Genomic DNA, 18,734 nt, shown 5'->3' with positions numbered 1-18,734 from the left:
AGAATGTGAGGATAAATTTTTTTTGTTTTGTTTTTCTCTTAAGATGAGAATATTAAATCATATTTTATTCTGATGGAAACAATTCAATAGGAAAAAATTGATACAGGAGAAAGATAAAATAATTGTAAGAGTAAATTACTGAGTAGATAGATTAGTGGAGAGCTTTATTTAGGCGTATGGCCAGTTTATTCAATACAATAGGTTGGAAGGCAGAGTGTACAGGTACAGATGCAAGTTAGTTGGTGGATTTAGTGATGGACACTGGTATAAGTCACCTCTGATCACTTTTGTCTTCTTGTTGGAATAAGCAAAACATCACCTGTGGTTGAGAATAGAAAAGGAGACGGTGACCAGAGGGTAAAGGGGGAGGGAGGTGGTAGATGAGGGTAAAGGGGATCAAATATATGGTGATGGAAGGAGAACTGACTTGGGGTGGTGAACACACATGGGATTTATAGATGATGTAATACAGAATTGTACACCTGAAATCTATGTAACTTTGCTAACAGTTGTCACCCCAATAAGCTTTAATTAAAAAACGAAAAGGAGATGGTGAAGGTTTAAGAAGAGCAGAAAAGGTATCAAATGATCTCAATGAATAAGGTAGTGAATTAACTAGGGCACTAAATCTTCAAGTGTGGTCCCCAGACCAACAGTATCAGCATCACCTGGAAAGTTACAAATACAAACTCTGGGGATCCAATCTAGACCTACTGAGTGAGAAACTCTTGGAATAGAGCTCAGAAATCTGAGTTGTGACATTATGGGGACAGAGTCCCACAGAGCAGTTTCCAGGCTCTCAGCCTCACATGGAAAGGTGTTGGCTCTGGTAGTAGATGGTCATCAGCTGTAACTAGTTAGTCATCAGTTGTAACTAGTTAGCCGTTAGCCACTAATATAACTACCATGGCTACGCTAGGGGGTTGGTTGGTCGGCAGAGAAGTGGATGGTGGACTGCGGCTCCTGCTTCCTGTCTCCAACCCAGCCAAAAACGAGAATATAGTGGTATGACTTCCCTACCTATGGCTCCGTGGGTGTTCCTTTTTGGCCTCATCATATCCTGCGTGTTTCTGTGGGGAACAGGAGCGGAGACCGTGCATGACAGACACTCTCCAGGTGATTCTGATGCAGATTCCGGTGAGAATTATCGGAGTAGGGAAATGTAGTAAGATTACTGCCAGACCAGTTAAGGCCTTTGGTAATCAATTTAGGTAGGACTAGTCAGCACAATTGTTTGCTTTTCTCTGTCTACTCAGAGACTGGGCAGAGTTGGATATGCCATGGTGAGTTTGCTAGGTATTATGTCAGAATGATTATACTGATAGATCGTAGATCATAGTGTTGAAACTAGAGAATAGTGGTCAGGAAACAAAAGAAGGTTCAAGGAGAACACCAACCCCACTTCTAAGTCCACAGGGAATGAAAGAAGCAGCCAGCACAGCTGGAGAAGCAGTATCCTCAGTGGACAGCCAGATTTCAGTTATAGAAGAAAGGTGAGGGCACATTTTGAAAGCTGTGGATATAAGGGTTTTGCTGTTGCTAAACTATGAGTTCTAAATGGTACAGTGGAAAGATTTGGAGAATTGATGATGAGTGGAACACTGAGTCAGATGAGAGATTTTCAAGCATATTGGGATAAGAATTAGAAAGGTAACCTGGAGAGCTTGGGCTTTTTATGTAAACTGAGGCAATCAAGATTTAAGGCTTAATTGGATTAATAGATATGTCTTATTGGGGAGGTAAAAAATCAGTTTTAGCTATAATTTCTTTCTTGTGATGTATCTTTTTGGTAGATTGTCGTGGTGGAGTGGGTGTCTTTGGCAGTATGTTTGTTAGACACAGTCAGAGTTCTATGGATCTGTCCTTTGCTCTTGCCAAGAGTGAAGGTTTTGTCAAGGCTGGAGGATGGGTGGTCAGTGAGGGGCACACACAACTCTGTGGATCCCCTTTGCAGTCCAGAATCTGAACACTTCTCACCACCTCCTCTGCTGCCACCCTAGTCTCAGACACTACCATCTCCTACCTGCTCTATCACAAAAACACCAACTAGTGTTACTGCTTCCAACATTTCCCTTTACCACAGAATTCCCCGCTCAGAAGCCAGACTGATAAATTGAATCACTCCATTCCTTTGTTCAAAATCTAGCAGTGATTTTCATAGTAAAATCCAAAGTGCTTAAAAGACCTACAAAGGCTCTGCATGATTCCTCTGATGTCCTCTTTTGCCCCATTTTCTTGTTCACTCAACTCCAGCTACATCATCTCCTTGTTATACTTCAGTTACAAAAATACTCCTACCTCAGGGCTTTTACTTTTTTTATTCAGCCCTCTCTGCCTGGAACATAATTCTCCCAAGAAATTGCACGTTCACCTCTCCTAATTCTTTCTAATTTCTGCTCAACTGCCACCTTTTCAGAGAGGCCTTTTCTGACTATTTCCTATTTAGAACAGCTTAACCTGCTTCATTTTTCTTCATAGCACTTATTAGCACCTAACATGTCTATAAGTTAAATACTGTTTGTATCCCCACACAAAAAAGTAAACTCCAGAAATAGTCTTTGTTTTATCACTACTATTTATTCAATGCCTAAAATATTTGACTTCTTAAATTATGGCAAGAGCTTATTAAATTATTTAATAATTGTCTAGTTGAACCACAATTGTTTTCGTACCAATCGGCTGAAATACTCTTGGTGAGGCAGGAAAAGGAGGAAGGGTCATTGGCTAACTGTAGAAAATATAAGCTATACACATTAGCTATGCTGAAGAATGATATTGTTGGAAGATGTGCCCCACAGACACCTGGTTTTTTTGTACATGGAATAAGAGTGAGGGTGGCAGCAACTGTATGTCTCTGTGCTAGGAGAGAATAGTAACAGTCCAGCAAAGCCCTATGATTGTAAACATGGCAATTAGTAGAAGACTCCTATAAAGGACATGCATCAAGACGTGACTTAAATGTGGACTTTTTTCCTACCCTGGCCCACCAGGTTTTTCTTCTTCCAGTTTCAAACTTGGATTTGAGAAACTTAAAACTTGGATTTGAGAAATCAAGGAAGTCTTTATGACTAAGTATCTGAGTCTATCTGTAGGATTTTTCCCTTTTATGCTTTGTCTTCCTTACATGTGGGTCTGTTTACGTACCCTATGTATGTGTGTATATATGGTATACACAGGGGTGTGTATATCTGTCCTGTTTGTTGACTTTATGTGCCTATATATGTGAATTTTCAGCTATGTGACTTGTGTATGTGTACATACGTATGCATGTTATTGGGTATGTGAGTGTGGTATGATGTCTGTGCTTGTGGTCTATGTATGCAATGATGACTCTGTATTAACATATGCATGTGGTGTGTGTGTGTGTGTGTGTGTGTGTGTGTACCTGTTCATGTATGTAGGTAGATGAGACAGGGATATCACACACAGATAGTTGCCTTTTTTCGCAAAAGAAACAAAGCCAAACCTCAGATGGGAGCAAGTGGGTGTAGCAATTTTATTGACAGGTCTTCCAGCCTCAGCCAGTGGTCTATTATTCAGTAGAGAAAGCATTGGTTGGTTTCTCCTGCTCCAAGACGTCTGGCTGGAAGCAGCAGAAGAGGTGGTCAAGTGGGTCAGTATGCAGGTAACAAGCAAATAGGCAGGCATGGTTGTTAGAACCCCTGGAATCTCTTGAGCTTGCGAATAGCAGCACTGGTGTCCCCAGCAGTGGCAATGAGGGCCTGCAGATTGGCGTGGTGGTTTTCAAATCCCATGGCCTGAAGAGTCTCCATTTGCTTGCTGAAACAAATCTCAGGGGCTTGCGGAATGTGGGAAGGATCTCTAGCTAGGGATTGTAGCTTCTGCAGAAGTGCTCCAGATTTGTGGCTGCACTCAGGCCCTTTGGTCTCAGCCACATCTGGCACATCCCAGTCCCAGGGCTCTGTGTCAGGGTAGCTGCAGCTGGGGGCAGGAAGCCAGCCCAGGCCCCAGAGGTAAGGTGCAACCCAAGGCAGAAGAACGGGAGCCTCAGTGGCCAGTTGCTGCACTCCCTGCTCAATCTTCAGCATTACTTGCAATGCCTTAGGGTTGGCTAGGGCTATGAGCATGTCAGAAAGCTGTGTCTGTTGCAGGAAGGTGGGCAGCTGCTGCCTCCACTGTTCACTCAGCTGGGACATACTCATGAACGACATCATCTGAGCTGCCAGGTAGGAGTTGTCCAAAAGCAATTGCATCATGCTTCCTGTGATCTGAGAGCTGGTCTGCTCATCCTCTAACCTCTGGTCAGAGCTATCTAGAGAGAAGGTGGCATCTTTGCCTTCTTCCTGGGGCTGCTCGGTGATCTCTATGTTAGGCAAGGCAGGTATCCCAGCTGGCTGCTGAATGGTACAGGTATGACTCTGGCCCTTGCTGGAATTAGCAGCAGTATTGGCCCTAGAGGTATGATACACCTTGTTGGGAGTAGCACTGTCTGAGGTCATTGAAGATAAGCCACAAGAACTAGTATAGATGACTTGGGTTTTAAGGAGCTGGTCCCACTTTTCCTGGGGTGAGGGTGGAGATGGGGGTGAGGACTGGACATGTTCCAGCACTTGTTCTCTCAGGAGAGCTGTGAAAATGTTGTCCCTAAAGGAATCTTGGGAGCTGTTCAGCATTTGATCATTGGAATCAGCATGGCTCTGACCCAAGACATTGGACCCACCTGGGATTTTCTCTCCTCCCAGCTGTGATGGTGTGTTCAGTGGATGCTCAAGATTCTGTGCAGATTGCTGGATCTGCATGATCTCTTGAATCATGGCAAGGTTCCTGGCCAGCTCCAGCATCTGCCGTAGGGTCTCAGAATTGTTAAGGATGTGTGAGACTTCTGGGTTCTGCTGCATCAATTGTTGCATGTCTGGGTGCTCTGAGATGAGCTGTATCATGAGATCTGTGTTGGACAGAAGCTGCTGGATGCTAGGATTCTCCATCTCCTGTGCTGCATGCTCTGGACTTCCCACTTCCAGGTGCTGGGTATGCACCTGAGATGCATCAGGCTCTACAGAGAGAGCTGATTCCACTAGGGTGTGACTCACACTAGCAGGTTGGTATACCCCACTGCTGTTTCCTCTGGTGTTTCTGTCCTGGTAGCAGGGCTCATTGGCCAGAAGTTTCTGGGAGGAATGGGCCAGGGATCTGGATCCTTCTTTAGATTTGATGACCAAGTGGATAGTGTGGCCATCTAGGATGCCCCACTGACTCAGTATGTCATGGTCTTTGAGAAGACGGCCCATGAAAACCAGTACTAATTGGTCCATTTGGCATTTAAAGTGAGCCGATAGCTTCTCCTTAAACTGCCTTACCGAGGTATCTTCAGTTATCATAAAGTCTTTCTGCTTGCCTGGTGTCTTCACTATCACTCGAATGACACTCAGAGAGATGTTCTTGTCTGCAGGCAGACCTGAAGGACGCCCAGCCGGAGCCATTCTGGGTGTTTGAGAGAAGATATGTGGCATGGACCTTAGTGGGTAGGCAGATGGGGAGCAGGTAAAAGCAGGGCCAGGAAGGGTGAGGGCAGACAGATTGTTCCACTGGCCCCTGTGTCAGGTATTATATTCTCAGGCTAGCTTCCTTTTTGCCCAAAAAAGGATGAGTAACCAGGCTGGGGCCAGATATTTTGCAATGTTCTACCCCCACCCCAGTTCTCCAGATGTGGCCAGCTGAAGCCTGTCGTCGCTACTGACTCATACTTGGTGCAAGGTGGACGAAGTGGACATGACTCCTCCCAGGGCTGCCCCTCCCCCTGCCCCACCCATCAGGAGCAGAACCTCTTCAGAAAAGGGATATTGTGATGTTAATCTGGCCTCACAGTCCCTGCCAGGACTAGCTGGAAAAGGAAACCATATTTGTCCAGATCTCCATGAATGAAATAAGATAATTTTCTAGAAAACTGAGGACAAAGTTCTTAAAATGGAATAATTAAAAAAAAAAAAACCGATTGTTTATGTGGGATGTGTATTTCTCTGGTGATAAGTGTGGGCTCCTTATAGGTATGTTAAGCTTGCTGTATGAAAAGTTGGGTCTATTGAAGTCATAGATAAAACCACATACCTGTGGGTAAGAATGGAATCTCTCCCATTGGAAGGAGCTGATTACTTTTTTTACTGACTTCCAGTTCTATGTAACATGATTTGGAGGATAGTGCTTGATTTTTATTTGGGTAGCAGATGAATTTTCTGTTAGTGAATAGGTTTAAATGATATTTATATCTATGTTGATGTTTGGGTGTGAATGGAAATATTATATATGTAAGAATGAGAAGGCATACGTCTGATTGGATATATATTTGTGAATGCATATGTGAAACTGTAGGCATGAGACAGTGTGTGTGAAGTATTCTGGTTTCTGTGTGACTGGGAAGACTTCAGGGTCTGAAACTTTGAATGTTCCACCTGTCTGGAGGGGAGGTGTACCATGCAGAAAGGTAAGTGTCAAGCAAAGAGTTCAGTCCCATATATTCTCGGTGTGTTGAAGATGAGCAAAGAAACTACAGATAGCTGGCTAGGAGACTTCTTGCTATCACACCAAAAGATTCTGTATTGAGAATGTCTGGACCTCCAGCCCAATCCATGTCAGACCCATGTCAAGCTCAGCCATCAGTTGCCCACTTCTTTGAGTAGGACTCAGACCTAAGCCCCTCTCTCAATTACATTCAAAATTGAGATTGATTGAGGACAATGAAACATTGATTTTCACACCAAGACACTGCCTCTTTTTTCCCCAGGTACCACACAGGAGGTTGGGGATAAAAAAGGGAACGTGCACATCCCACTCTAATAACAACTCCCCTGGATCTTCTGCACCAGAACCAGAGGCTCTCAACCTGAGAGTTAAACAATTCCAAAGCTAGCTCACAGAGTCCTCAAAACACAGAATATGAGATCTGTTCTTAAAATGATACATTTAGCTCCTACAATTTGGAATCTGGTAGAGAGTAACATTTTCCATCTCATATTTTGTTTCCCAATCAAATCCACCTAGACCATTATTAAAGAGAACTTTAATGTGCTGATTGAGATATTGTATAAAGAACTAACTAGATATGTAATCAATGCCACTAATCATCAGGGCTGATGGCTATTGGGGGAGTGGTCCACTTGGAGGGTGAAGAGGAGAACATGCTTCTCCCAGTGCTCCGCCCTGGAGTCTCAGGTCCTGGAGGCCTTGATGCGTTTGATGGCTTTTGGTGGAGCCTGAGTGCCTGAGGGTCTTTTGGCGGGTGGCCTGCTCTTCAGTGTCACGAAGCTGAGGTCATAATTGACCAGGTAGCCATCATTGTAGACATACAGCTTGTGATCTAAGGGGCAGTAGTTGATGCCCTGTAGTGTTTCCAGCATCTTATCCAGCAGGATGCTCAGCTGGCGCTCCTGCCCAGTGGTGGTATCAAAGGCATAGAAGATCTCCTCTTGGCGAGTGCTCAGTGAGCGTAAGGCGTACAGCACCCCACAGGCCATGAACGCCCCTGACAGAGCTGGCTTGTACTGGCTGGTGCGCCAGGTTTTCTCCACTTCTAAGGTGCTGGAATTGAGGAGACTCACAACCAGGTTTCCCTTGCTCTCCTCAGTGGCATAGAGAACCCACAGCCCCTTCTCATCACCAGCAAAGTCTAAGTCTTTCCAGGGCACACCAGCATAGGAGAAGCGGTTGTTGTAGGTGGCACCAGGCAATGGGCGCCGCAGAACCAGGCTGTTGGAGGAGAGGTCCACCTTGGCCATTTCACCTGTGCCGTAGTAGTTAAAGTACATGAAGTTCTTGTACACAGTATTGCCACTGCCATCACCATAGCCCATCTTCCACTGCTCATAGTTCTTCAGCAGTACCAGGTCGTCATAGGATTTGTGCAGCCGGTAGTAGTCAAAGTACCTAGGCCAAGCCCCACACCGAATTATCAGCAAGAAGCAAGAAGCAGGGTAACAAAATTGCTATTAAAAATGGACAAGCTCGTGTTCTATTTCATAGTGGGGGCTTTGGAATCAAACAGAATGGATTTTTAATTGTTTTGTTTTGTGCTTTTTTTTTTTTACTTACAATAGCCTATGATATAATAAATAATTGTTTTTTAAAAAGTAACAATAGTGATAACATCAACTGCAACAATGCCTAATAGGCACTGTGCATGCATTATCTCATTTAATTATAATAAAAACACTGTCAGACAGGCTTTTTCCCCACAGATTAGGAGACTGGGTCTCAGAAGGGTTAAGTAATTGGTTCAAGGTCAATCGGCTCATAAGTAAATTCCTAAAAGGAAAAACAAAAGAATCTACCTCCTTGATTGTCCGGACTGACCAAGATAATGCAAATAAAATAAGTCCTAGAGTATTCATCTCAAAGTAAGCAAATGATAGCTATTTTTTTTTTTCTTCTTTATGGATAATCTTCTGTGCCCAGACGTCACTGCCTTGCGCTTGACCTTGAGACAGAGATGCCCTGTAGCAGGACATAGTTATGAAGCTGGATTCAGGGAGATTTATGCTCAGAAGTTCACTTTGGAAAGTCCCTTAAATCATTCCTGACTTAAGAGTATTTCCATCTGTTAATATTGGGCACTATGTCCTCCCTTACCCACAGAGATGTTGAGAGGACTTAAAAAACAGAAGCATGTAAACATGTTTCACGTGCTGCAAAATGTCTATAGGAATTGGGGAGCATTATTATCAGTAAAAAGCTCATCTTTCTAAGATGAGCTTCAACTGGGGTTTTTCAATGACTGGTTCAACCCACATTTATCCTTCTCTCCCATGACCTACTACTCAGTTGGTTCTGTATCACACTTCTGTATGTACTGACTTCAAACTCCCTGTCTTCCTAGTCAGACTGCCAGTTTATTGAAGGGCTGATTCACCTACTCATTGACTCATTTAGCTGTTCTTTCCTCTAACAAATATTTATCTGTATCTACTATGTAATCGCACGTGATATTCTCATATGTTTAATTACTCTCATTTTATAGCTAGCTAAGAATACATCTGAGATGTTAATTCATTTCTCCAAGGTCACTCAGCTTAAGTGGCAGTACTGAGAGTCATACTTAGGCCTGTTTGACTCTAAGACTCAAGCTTTGTCAAGTTCATCCTCTGAACTTCTTCTAAGCAGAAGTTAGGATTCTGAGGCCCATATGTATAAGAGTTTGTTCTTGAGATAAAATCAGGTTAGGAATAGAACCAGCTCTGGATTACAAGGGGATTAGAAATTTCAGACAGTGAATTTGTGAAGGAAGCTGAGGGCAGTCTGGTCCATCTTTAACCCATGAGAGGAGCACCCATGAGAGGAGGTAATCTGTCAGTCCTAGGCTAAATTTGCCCAGGGGCACACCTGAAATAGAAGAAGCAGGGATAGGGCCACAAAGAAACCTATTAGGGCAGGGTAGAAAACATTTGGAATGAACCTGGTTCATTCCAGAAGAGAAACCCTCCTGGACTCACCTGCCATCTGCACGCAGAGGAGCCACCCAGTAGAGGGAAGAGGCTGGACTGGGGGCCGAGTCTCGGCCCCAGGCACCTGCCTTATAAGAGAAGCCTCTCCAATTAAGCTGCACCACGAGAGGTCTGCTGACTTTCTGGAGGCCTCCATGGGCACAAGAACCTAGGGAAGAGAGCAAGCAAGGTATTAGCTAGGTGTGAGGCACATGACTCACCGGGAGGAGAATATGAAAGTGTAATAACCATGTGTGCATTTGAGTGTATGTTTATGCACCTGGGTGCATATACAAATCTATAAGGAGGTATAATTGTATATGAATAAATGTTAGTGTTTATGTCTGATTATCGGTGTATTTACATGTGTGTGTATGTGGGTATGCCCATGTGTGAGAATGTACCAATCTTGGCCTGCATCCCTTAGTGATACACCAAACAAGGAAATGGAAGATTTATTCTACGTCAAGATTTCAACTGCCCACCCCTCAGTATATCATAGGCAGCCCTGAATGTCCAATCCTGTCCTTGGGGAGATGAGATCTTGGGAAGATCTCATCTGAGGCCTCACCTGGGGACAGGGGTGGGTCAGGATGTATGGAGGTCTCTTCTTGCTCCTTCTCCCTCTCACACTCATGTAGCCGGCTTTCCAGGACATCTACCTCCTGGCGGAGAGCACGGAAGCTGCGCTGGTCAGAGTCAGCCAGAAGCTTGAGTGTGAGGCTGGCATTAGCCACCTGTAGAAAGGAGAGACCAGGAATGTGATTCACTGAATGTTGTTAAGAACCAAACTCAGGCTCCCATGTTTCTCAGCTCAGGATCTTCTTCCTCAGAAAGAAGTGATTTTGGAAACTGTCAAATTTGAAGTTAGATAAGACAGGAGGATATGAAGGGGAGAGAGATTCTTTAATCCATCCACATACCTGGCTCTGGAGTTCATGGAGGAGGTCGCTGACCCCACTAACTCTTCCCTTAGCCTTAAGCTGGGCCACCAACTCCTGTGCTCCCTCCAGCTCCAGGCGCAGCAGGTTGAAAGTTGGGAACTCATAGGAGGAAGCCAGGAAAGTAGGATTTCCACTGTTCATTTCCAGGACCTGGTTCTCCTGATCTTCAATGGTGCGTGCATACTCACTGACCTGGACATGGGGGATAGGGTCAGACAGTTTCCCCAAACCACAACTCCTATGACTCTTCTCATGCATTCACAATTCCCAACAGTGCAACACAGCCTACAAAATTCTCTCATATCTGCCACCTTACTTGATTCCATGAACAGCTCTTGAGGGACACTAGTACCCTTTTCACTGCAGGAAAAATAATAACTCTTTCCCCTGCATCATCCAGATTCTATCTTTCCTTTACTAGTTAAAGCCACACACTCTCGGAAGTGGTTTAGTGAGTACAGAAATGGACAGACTTCCAGCTTCCAGTCTGGCCCCATCCCATCAACCTTCCCCAGGAGCTCCACTAGTAACCATTACAAAAAACAACATCACACTGCTGATGCAACATTTCTATTCACTCATCCTTACTTACAGCATCAATTCCGAGCTCACCAGCTTGGCCTACAAATCTCTCCATATATTGCCTCCATTTTAACTCTTCCTCAAACTCTTTCCTGCCTCCTTTGCACTGGTCATCCCACTTCCAAGCCTTTTCGTGTTCTATATTCTCTTCCCATCTCCCAGTGGATCCATATTCATTCATTTATTCACCCATTAGGGGTGGCCAGATGACTTAGTTGGTTAGATCGTGAGCTCTGAACAGCAAGGTTGCTGGTTCAATTCCCACATGGGCCAGTGAGCTGCAGCCTCCACAACTAGATTGAAGACATCGAGCTGCCGCTGAGCTTCCAGAGCTTCTGGAGGGGCGGCCGGGTGGCTCAGTTAGTTAGAGCATGAGTTCTAAACCAACAAGGTTGCTGGTTCAATTCCTGCATGGGATGGTGGGCTGTGCCCCCTGCAACTAAAGATTGAAAATGGCGACTGGACTTGGAGCTGAGCTGCGCCCTCCACATCTAGATTGAAGGACAACAATTTGGAGCTTATGGGCCCTGGAGAAACACTGTTCCCCAATATTCCCCAATAAAATAAAATAAAAATGAATTCACCCATTAATGTAGGAAGTATTGCCTACATAAGCATCTCTGTATTGTTACTATCTCTGGAGATCCCAAAACAGTACCCAATTTTCCCTTCATACTAAAGAATCACCTCGAAGAAGAGGACTATACTTCATTCAGCTTCTTCTCTACTACCAGGGCTCATTCCCGAGCTGGGTCTGGGAGAGGCTGTGCTTGTGCTCCTCCCAGCCCCAGCCCCAGCCCCAGCTGCCAACTCCAGCACTCACCCAGGACAGCTCCTGCTCATACTTGCCCATAAGCTCCTGGGCTGTACTCTGTAGCTGTTCCAGCTGCTGTAGGTAGATGGCGTTGTTGGGCAGGTAAACCACACAATGGCATGTGCCATCTTTATCCATGGAGCCTGGCACACCTCTTATAAGCTGCAAAAGCATGGTTACAGGCACATTAAGCATATATGTTAGGGCACAATGTGCTGTTTAGCAACATGAGGCAGGAGAAGAGTCTGAGCCTACTCTGGTGTGCCTGAGAACGGCTGTCTGCACAGGAGGTTGTTCATGACTGCCTGGGCTTCCTTCTGCCATGGGTTTGTGTGACCTTTTCCTTGACTTCCCAGAATTGAAGCCACAGTCTCCTTCCCGCTCTTACTGGAAGGGCCACCCTCACCCTACCTCATGTATTGGCTCGATCTGGCTGCCATTCATATAGCTGGAAGCAGACTTTTCCTTGATGCTCTGGGGGAGAGAGGAAAGGTGCTACGAAGAAAAGTATCAAAGGACCAGCTCAGGGGCTGTGGTTCTCTGCAGTTCCCCCACCACAGAGATTTAGTATATTCCCACTTTGTCTTGAAGACAGCAGGAACGGAGAGTTTCAAATCATCAAAGAAAGAAAATTAATATTAACTGCACCATGGGGCACCATTCTGGACTGATATACGGCATTCACAAGAACGTGACAAGGTAGGACTTGTAATCCACATCTTACAATTGAAAAATCAGAGTTTCTGAGAATTTTTAAAAAAATATTTCAGGGTCACATGATTAATAAGTGAGCAAGCTGCAAGCTGCCTGCAGGTCTCATGTTTGTACTAGATTTTTTGCTTTTATTCCTAAGGGAGCAGCAGAGCCCCAAGTTATGTTGGGGTGGGTATGCAATGCAGGCCAACAGAATGATGGGGGAGGCAGCTGCCTTTCCTCAGCTAAATAGAATAAGGGGAGAAAGGTTCTAAGGGTAAAAGATGCATGATTTGGGGTTTTCTCCCCTTTACTTATCATCTTACTTATAAACCCACTGATTCTAGAGCCAGAATGCCTGAGTTCTACTTCTGACTCAGTGAAAATAGGCAAATTATTTAATCTATCTGTCCCAGTGTCCTTGTGTGTAAATGAGGATACTTGTGTTTCATTTTAAGAATTATAAATATATGTAGAGTTTAATTTGTAAAGACTCCTACTAACTTATGGTTATTACCATTGGTTATTAAGACTCTTATTAGCCCATTAGTTATTATGATCCCCTATGTCCATCTCTCCACTCCCACTTTGAGCTGGATGAGCCAGTACTGAATCCAAGACTACTTCCCAAGTTGTTGATTAGGACTGTGGCACCAGCTGGAGTTTCTTTACAGAATCTTCAAGAAGTTAGATGTCGCCCTGCCCTTCTCTGAATAGCCCCACACATAGCTTCTGTGGCCCTGGTAGTTAATCTGGCTGTGTCTTCAGCCTGCAACTGCAGCCCAATAGTTTAGCTGTGGGGGATAATGAAGCAGAGGTCATCAGAACAGGCAGAGTACCCCACCCTCCTTCCATGTGTCCCTCTCCACCTTCACTCTCTCCCAGAGCCTGGGGATTCTTGAAAAGGATCAGAGCAGTGAGGGAAGCCAGCCCAAAGTACAGAACCATCTCCCTCCCTGCTTGTGATCCCTCCACCCTCTGCCTGTACCTGAGGCTGTCCTGGGAGTACCACAGGCAGCAGCAGTAGAGTGGTCAGGAGGGTTGGGATGGGTTGCATCTTGCATCAGCTGTAGGATGGACTAAAACCTCTGAGTTTCTTCATGTTTTTATCTCTGGTCCAAGTGAATAGTCTTCGCAGGAGGGGCACAGATTTCGACATCTGAAATGTCTGAGAGGGTGTGGGGAGAGTATGGGAGTAGAGGTTAGGAGAGAAGGGTTGCGACAGACTGGTGACTCCAGAGATGAATTGGCAGTAAGTTTCTCACTACAAACAGGGTCTTTCTTGTCCATCCCCAAGCTGAGGGCTAACCCTTGTCCTGCTGGGCCCCCCTGTCCAAACAGATTAAGGCAAACCTGAGACATCCTGTGGGGGCCTTAGAATGGGTCCCTTTCAGGAGGGATTATGCTCTTACTCTCAGCTTTGAGGGAGGGAAGGAAATTCAACCCTACCTGCTCCATCTGAAGGACAGAAGCCATTAACTCAACCACTCACCTTTGGATAAGGGCCAAGGTGTACATCTGGGGGTGGGGAGGGTTGCTTCAGCAACTCTACTGGCCTACTTTGTTATGTGCTCTGCCTCACCCCTAGAAATGTGTCTCCTCCACTGTTCTGGGTTCTCTAAACATTTCCAACCCACTCGTTACTCTAATGTAGCCCCCAATTCAAGCTTTTGATGCTAGTAGCCTCCCTGTCTGTCCTTCATGAAAGCTCCCTCCCAATATTTTCTAACCAGCCATAGGAGCCTGTTGAACCTCCAGTCCTCTGGGCTCTTGAATGGGGTATCCCTACAGAAAAGGAAGAGTTTGGGTCCTGAGTCTTGGACAAGGAGTCATAGCTCAGTGTCCCTAGTGCTAGCCCCCCTAAATTACTCTGTCCTTTTCTGCTATGTCTCTTGAGTACGTGTCAGGCAGTGGCGAGTCTCACACCCACCCAAGGGAGATGTCAAATCTCCTGGGAAGTGTGTGTTGCCCCCCAACCCCATTTTCCCACAGAGGAATTAGGTGTCTGTAGCTCTGAGATCTGTGTCCTTTATTACTTCCCAACTTCTCACTGCGTCCCCCACTTCAGCTATTATGGGCACTTAGCATAAAGACCTTCTGCTTACTCATCGCATCCTATAGAGACCTTTGCCTAGCACATAATATTAGGTTGGTGCAAAAGTAATTGCAGTTTTTGCAATTGTTAACCTTTAAAACCAGAATTACTTTTGCACCAGCCTAATACCTAGTATAGAAAGGCATTTGAAGCCTCTACTTCTCCTCCTAGGGAAAGGGTCCGAGCGCTTAGGTGAACGTATGACTCTAAGAAGACATGGCCTGAGCTCTGTTAGGCAATCCTTGATGAGAGATCATACCTTTATCCTGCTTTACAGATTTTCACCCTCTGACTCCCTGCCGAAGGCCAGGAATCCATTGTCAATCGTGTTATCTAACTCCTCTGGCCTGGCCTTGCTATAACCATGGGATCCAGAAGAACCACCAAAGTTAGGGAGGTAAGAAAGAAATGAGTTGGGAAAACTAAGTTGTATGGAGCAGGAAACCTATCCAGAATCAGTGTCCAGGTGGGTGTTGTTAGAAATTTAGGAAGGAGGGGACAGGAGAAGGAAGGGTGGAACAACAGATAGAGCATGAAGCATGACGACTAGTGCGGGGATCATCTTCCTATTATTTACCAGCTGAAACTAGCGAGTGGTACTAGTTGGAAAAGCAGGAGAAGGCTCAGCATCTGAGCTAAGTGAGGAAATAGCTGAGGGAGGTACTTATTCTCTGAGCCAACAGGTCTCCCAAAATTTAGGTATTAATCACCCAGGTCAGAAACCATGTCAGTTGTGTGAACTGTTTTCTGTTTTATTCACAGTGTGCTATTTCCCTAGCCTCTTCTGTTTTCATCCCTTCAGGAAATGTGCAGTTCCTGCTTAGTATCACACACTGTCCAAAAGGCCCCATTCAGAGCTGCCTCTCACTAATCTGGTTCTGGCTGAGCAGAGTGTTAGAGAAAGATAACATCCTTATCCACAGGCTGCATCCTGGGCCTCCCTATCTGTCATGGTCCAGGCCCAGACTCTTCTATATATGTATGATGCATCCATGGAGATCAGTACAGAATTAGAAAGAGCAGGAATAGTCCAGGCATGGTAGACACAGGTCAATTCAATGTGCATTCTACCCCCATGATGGAATGAGACTGGGGTGAGCATAGCGCCTTCTATTGGCAGATTATGGAGATGTCTCAGTTAGAGCTCAGCCCAGATGGGTCCTGCAGCACTACTTGGCCATCTGAGAGCACACACTGGAGAAAATAGGGTACTCATTCATTTCCATGGGAGGCCCTCTCAAGGCCCACATCCCTAACTGGCCCTTGCCCAGCAGAGCTGAAGCAAGTGTGTGAGCCTCTGAGAAATCTGCTGGGTCCTCACTCCATAGGCCACAGGATTAAGAGCAGGGGCACCACCACATAAAGATTAGCCAGGAGGATGTGGGCATGGCTGGGCACTGTGTGGTGACCAAAAGAGTTAACCAGGAAGGAGAAGAGGGCAGGTTTGTAGAAGAGAGTGATGACCCTTGCATGGGCCCCACAGGTACGTACCCAGGGTCTTCTGGCGGGCACCATGGGATGGCAGCCAACAGTCAGCACAAAGAATGAGGTAATAGAAAGCACCTATGAGCCCTAGGTCCAAGGAAGGAGAGAGCAGCATGGTGGCTAGTCCCTACCAGGTGTTGGGGTGCATGTCACCACATGCCAGGAGAGCTGTACCCATGCCTTCACAGTAGGTGTGGGGCAGTGCCCTCTGGCCACAGTAAGGCAGTCTCTGCAGCAGGACCACAAAGGGTACCATGACACAGGCACCATGTGTTACGATGGCTATGGCCACTATACCTACTGCGCACTGGGCCAGCAATATCCCATAGTGTGGAGTTTGGCAGATGACCACATAGCAGTCCACAGCCATGGCTAGCAACACTGAGGACATAGCAGTGAAGGACATATGGGCAATAAAGAGCTGAGTTAGGTAAGCCCCAAAGCCTCACCTGACACACCCTGGAGCACAGCCAAGACTTTCTTTGGGCACTGTGGATATGGCCAGAACCAAGTTAGTAGCTGCCAGAAGTCCTAGCATCTGGTACATGGGTGCCTGGAGTGTCTTGTCAGCTGCCACCAGCCCCAATAGAAGGGCATTCCCTGCCAAAGCTGTCATGTACAACAAGCACATAGGCACAGAAATCCAGGCATGCAAGGCCTCCTGTCCCAGTAACCCCAGCAGGACAAAAGGCCCAGGCCCAGAGAGGAGTGCAGTCTGGTTGAGAGTAGGCCATATAGAATCCAGCTATCTCTCATGGTCCCACCTGGCTCTGTCCCTGCAGAGTATAAGTGGAGCCTGTGAGAGATAATCAATAGTTCTACAGAGATTTTGGAGGGGTAGTGGTGGGGGTTGGGGCTTAGGACACTGCAGCATTTACTGAGAGACATCTTTCTGTCAGGCAGTGTTCTGAGAATTTGGCATAGGCTGACCTGTGGATTTCCTAATGATTTATGGTTTGTTAGTATTTCCATAGGATGGATAAGGAATTTAGTTTCTGAGAAGTTAACAGACTTACTCAAGGTCACCCATCTGGGTTATAGAACTAGGATTTGTATCAACCCTCATCTGACTAAAGACCATGCTCTTCTGACAGTCTTCTCTGGATGGAATGTCTCCTCACCAGCCCAGTCACATGGAGACATTAGAGTGTGCTTTTCCAGATTACCTGTCCCAGAGGCTATCAGTAGTGTTATCTAAGCCTAATTCCTCCAACTGCAGTGCAGTCTTTATGCTCCCTCCACCCTTAGGGAGAGGTTAAGTCAGAGGAAGGAAATATCCAATGGCTATTTTCTGCTCCATTCACTGACAGATGCTCAAAGTTCCTCTTCCAAGATCCTTTTCCAGAAGTCACTTTATTAGCTCAGACCTACTTTCTTAAACATCACATTCCTCCCAGAATGGCCAGTACTTTTTTCCCAGCTTCTCATGGCCTTTGATATCCCAACCTCTGGCTCTGATGCACCATAGGTCTATGGACCTGGGACATGGAACTTAATTCCTTCTTTGACCAGTGTAGACATTTATCCCCTAATTCAGCTTTATGGCTCTTCTTTCCTGTGTGTTTTGTCCATGGGGCTACCCTTTAGGTTGTACAGAACTCAGTCTGGGAAAGTTCTCATCCCACTGAGGACACAGCAGAGTATCCAGGTTGGGCTCCAGTGGAAAGGATGGGGGTCAGATTCCACAGTAACAGTGCCAAATGGTGGTCAGTTTAAAATGGTAGAGGCAGGACAATTTTACTTATCTGGATCTAAGTGGGTAAAATACAGTCTAGAAAAAGGCTTTCCATGCTTCACCTAAAGACCATAGTTATGACCTTGAACATCATGTGATAGAGCGTCTGGTATTTTAACCTGGACCTGGGAGCTGAGAAACCTGGGGCAGGTGAGCAGAGAATAATGAGTCTGGCCCTGGATGAAGCTATCAATCTTCCCACAGTCTGTGTCTGCTCTAGCCTTTTCGGCAGAACTGCTTCCTGGGCCTTCTCTCACATTCACACATTTTGAGTCATGCAGAGTAGAGTCAGGGATAAGCCAGGGTAGACTTTCCTACATGGAAGTCTTGTTGGTTTAGAAACTAGAGCTTCCTCCTGAAGGATAAGGCTTCACCGAGTCCTGCCTCTCCCACAATGGTGGCCCTGTGGGCTCCTATGAACCCTGGGACTTCCTGCCAGGACCAGCAGGGTAGGTCTAGCCTTTACAAAAGAAGGAAGACGTCAAATCTGAGCCTGAGAACATCTCTCCCCAAACCACAGGGTAAGCACAACCCGTACCCAGACAGGGGCCCCATTAGAAAGTCCTGTACTCAAGGTGGGGGCAGTATTAGCACATTTCCTCTTGGCAAAATTCCAGAGACAACTCCCCGATTTCCCCCATGTTCACAGCCCGCATTTCTGCTCCTTCCATTTCCTCCCATAGGCTAAGTGACTGGGAGGAGAAGGAAGCCGGGGATCCACTTCCCACCCTCCAGCCTGCTCTGCCAGCATTGCTGCACCCTTTGGTTCTCTGCCAGCATAGCTGCACCCTTCTCATCTTCTACTTGCCTGCTCTGCTCTCCTTGTCTGCCCAGTCTGTCACCTCATCTCCAGGCCCAACACAGCCCAGCTTCCTCCGTAGGTCAGGAGTTCAACAAGGGACACATTGAGGGAGAAGTAAGGTAGAATTTCTACTCTCCCTGAGCTCCCAGGACT

The 18,734-nt window shown here is 46.0% G+C and overlaps 2 protein-coding genes across 2 annotated transcripts; both read right to left on the bottom strand.

The window, feature by feature from the left end:
• Positions 1–3,653: 3,653 nt before the first annotated feature.
• On the bottom strand, positions 3,654–5,471 carry UBQLNL (ubiquilin like; the record flags this gene model as incomplete). Its single annotated transcript, XM_081063444.1, has 1 exon — positions 3,654–5,471. The coding sequence occupies one exon, from the start codon at positions 5,469–5,471 to the stop codon at positions 3,654–3,656; it is 1,818 nt and encodes a 605-aa protein (XP_080919570.1).
• Positions 5,472–7,163: 1,692 nt separating this feature from the next.
• On the bottom strand, positions 7,164–13,521 carry LOC308503408 (olfactomedin-4-like; the record flags this gene model as incomplete). The annotated part of the gene is made up of 6 exons (XM_081062709.1): positions 7,164–7,878; positions 9,441–9,600; positions 10,003–10,168; positions 10,355–10,567; positions 11,781–11,933; positions 13,453–13,521. The coding sequence occupies 6 exons, from the start codon at positions 13,519–13,521 to the stop codon at positions 7,164–7,166; spliced, it is 1,476 nt and encodes a 491-aa protein (XP_080918835.1).
• Positions 13,522–18,734: the final 5,213 nt, after the last annotated feature.

Source organism: Rhinolophus hipposideros, assembly GCF_964194185.1.
Source record: "Rhinolophus hipposideros genome assembly, chromosome: 10".
NCBI classification, from domain to species: domain Eukaryota; kingdom Metazoa; phylum Chordata; class Mammalia; order Chiroptera; family Rhinolophidae; genus Rhinolophus; species Rhinolophus hipposideros.
Note: the sequence above shows the minus strand (reverse complement) of the source record. Positions and strands in the feature narration are given on the sequence as shown.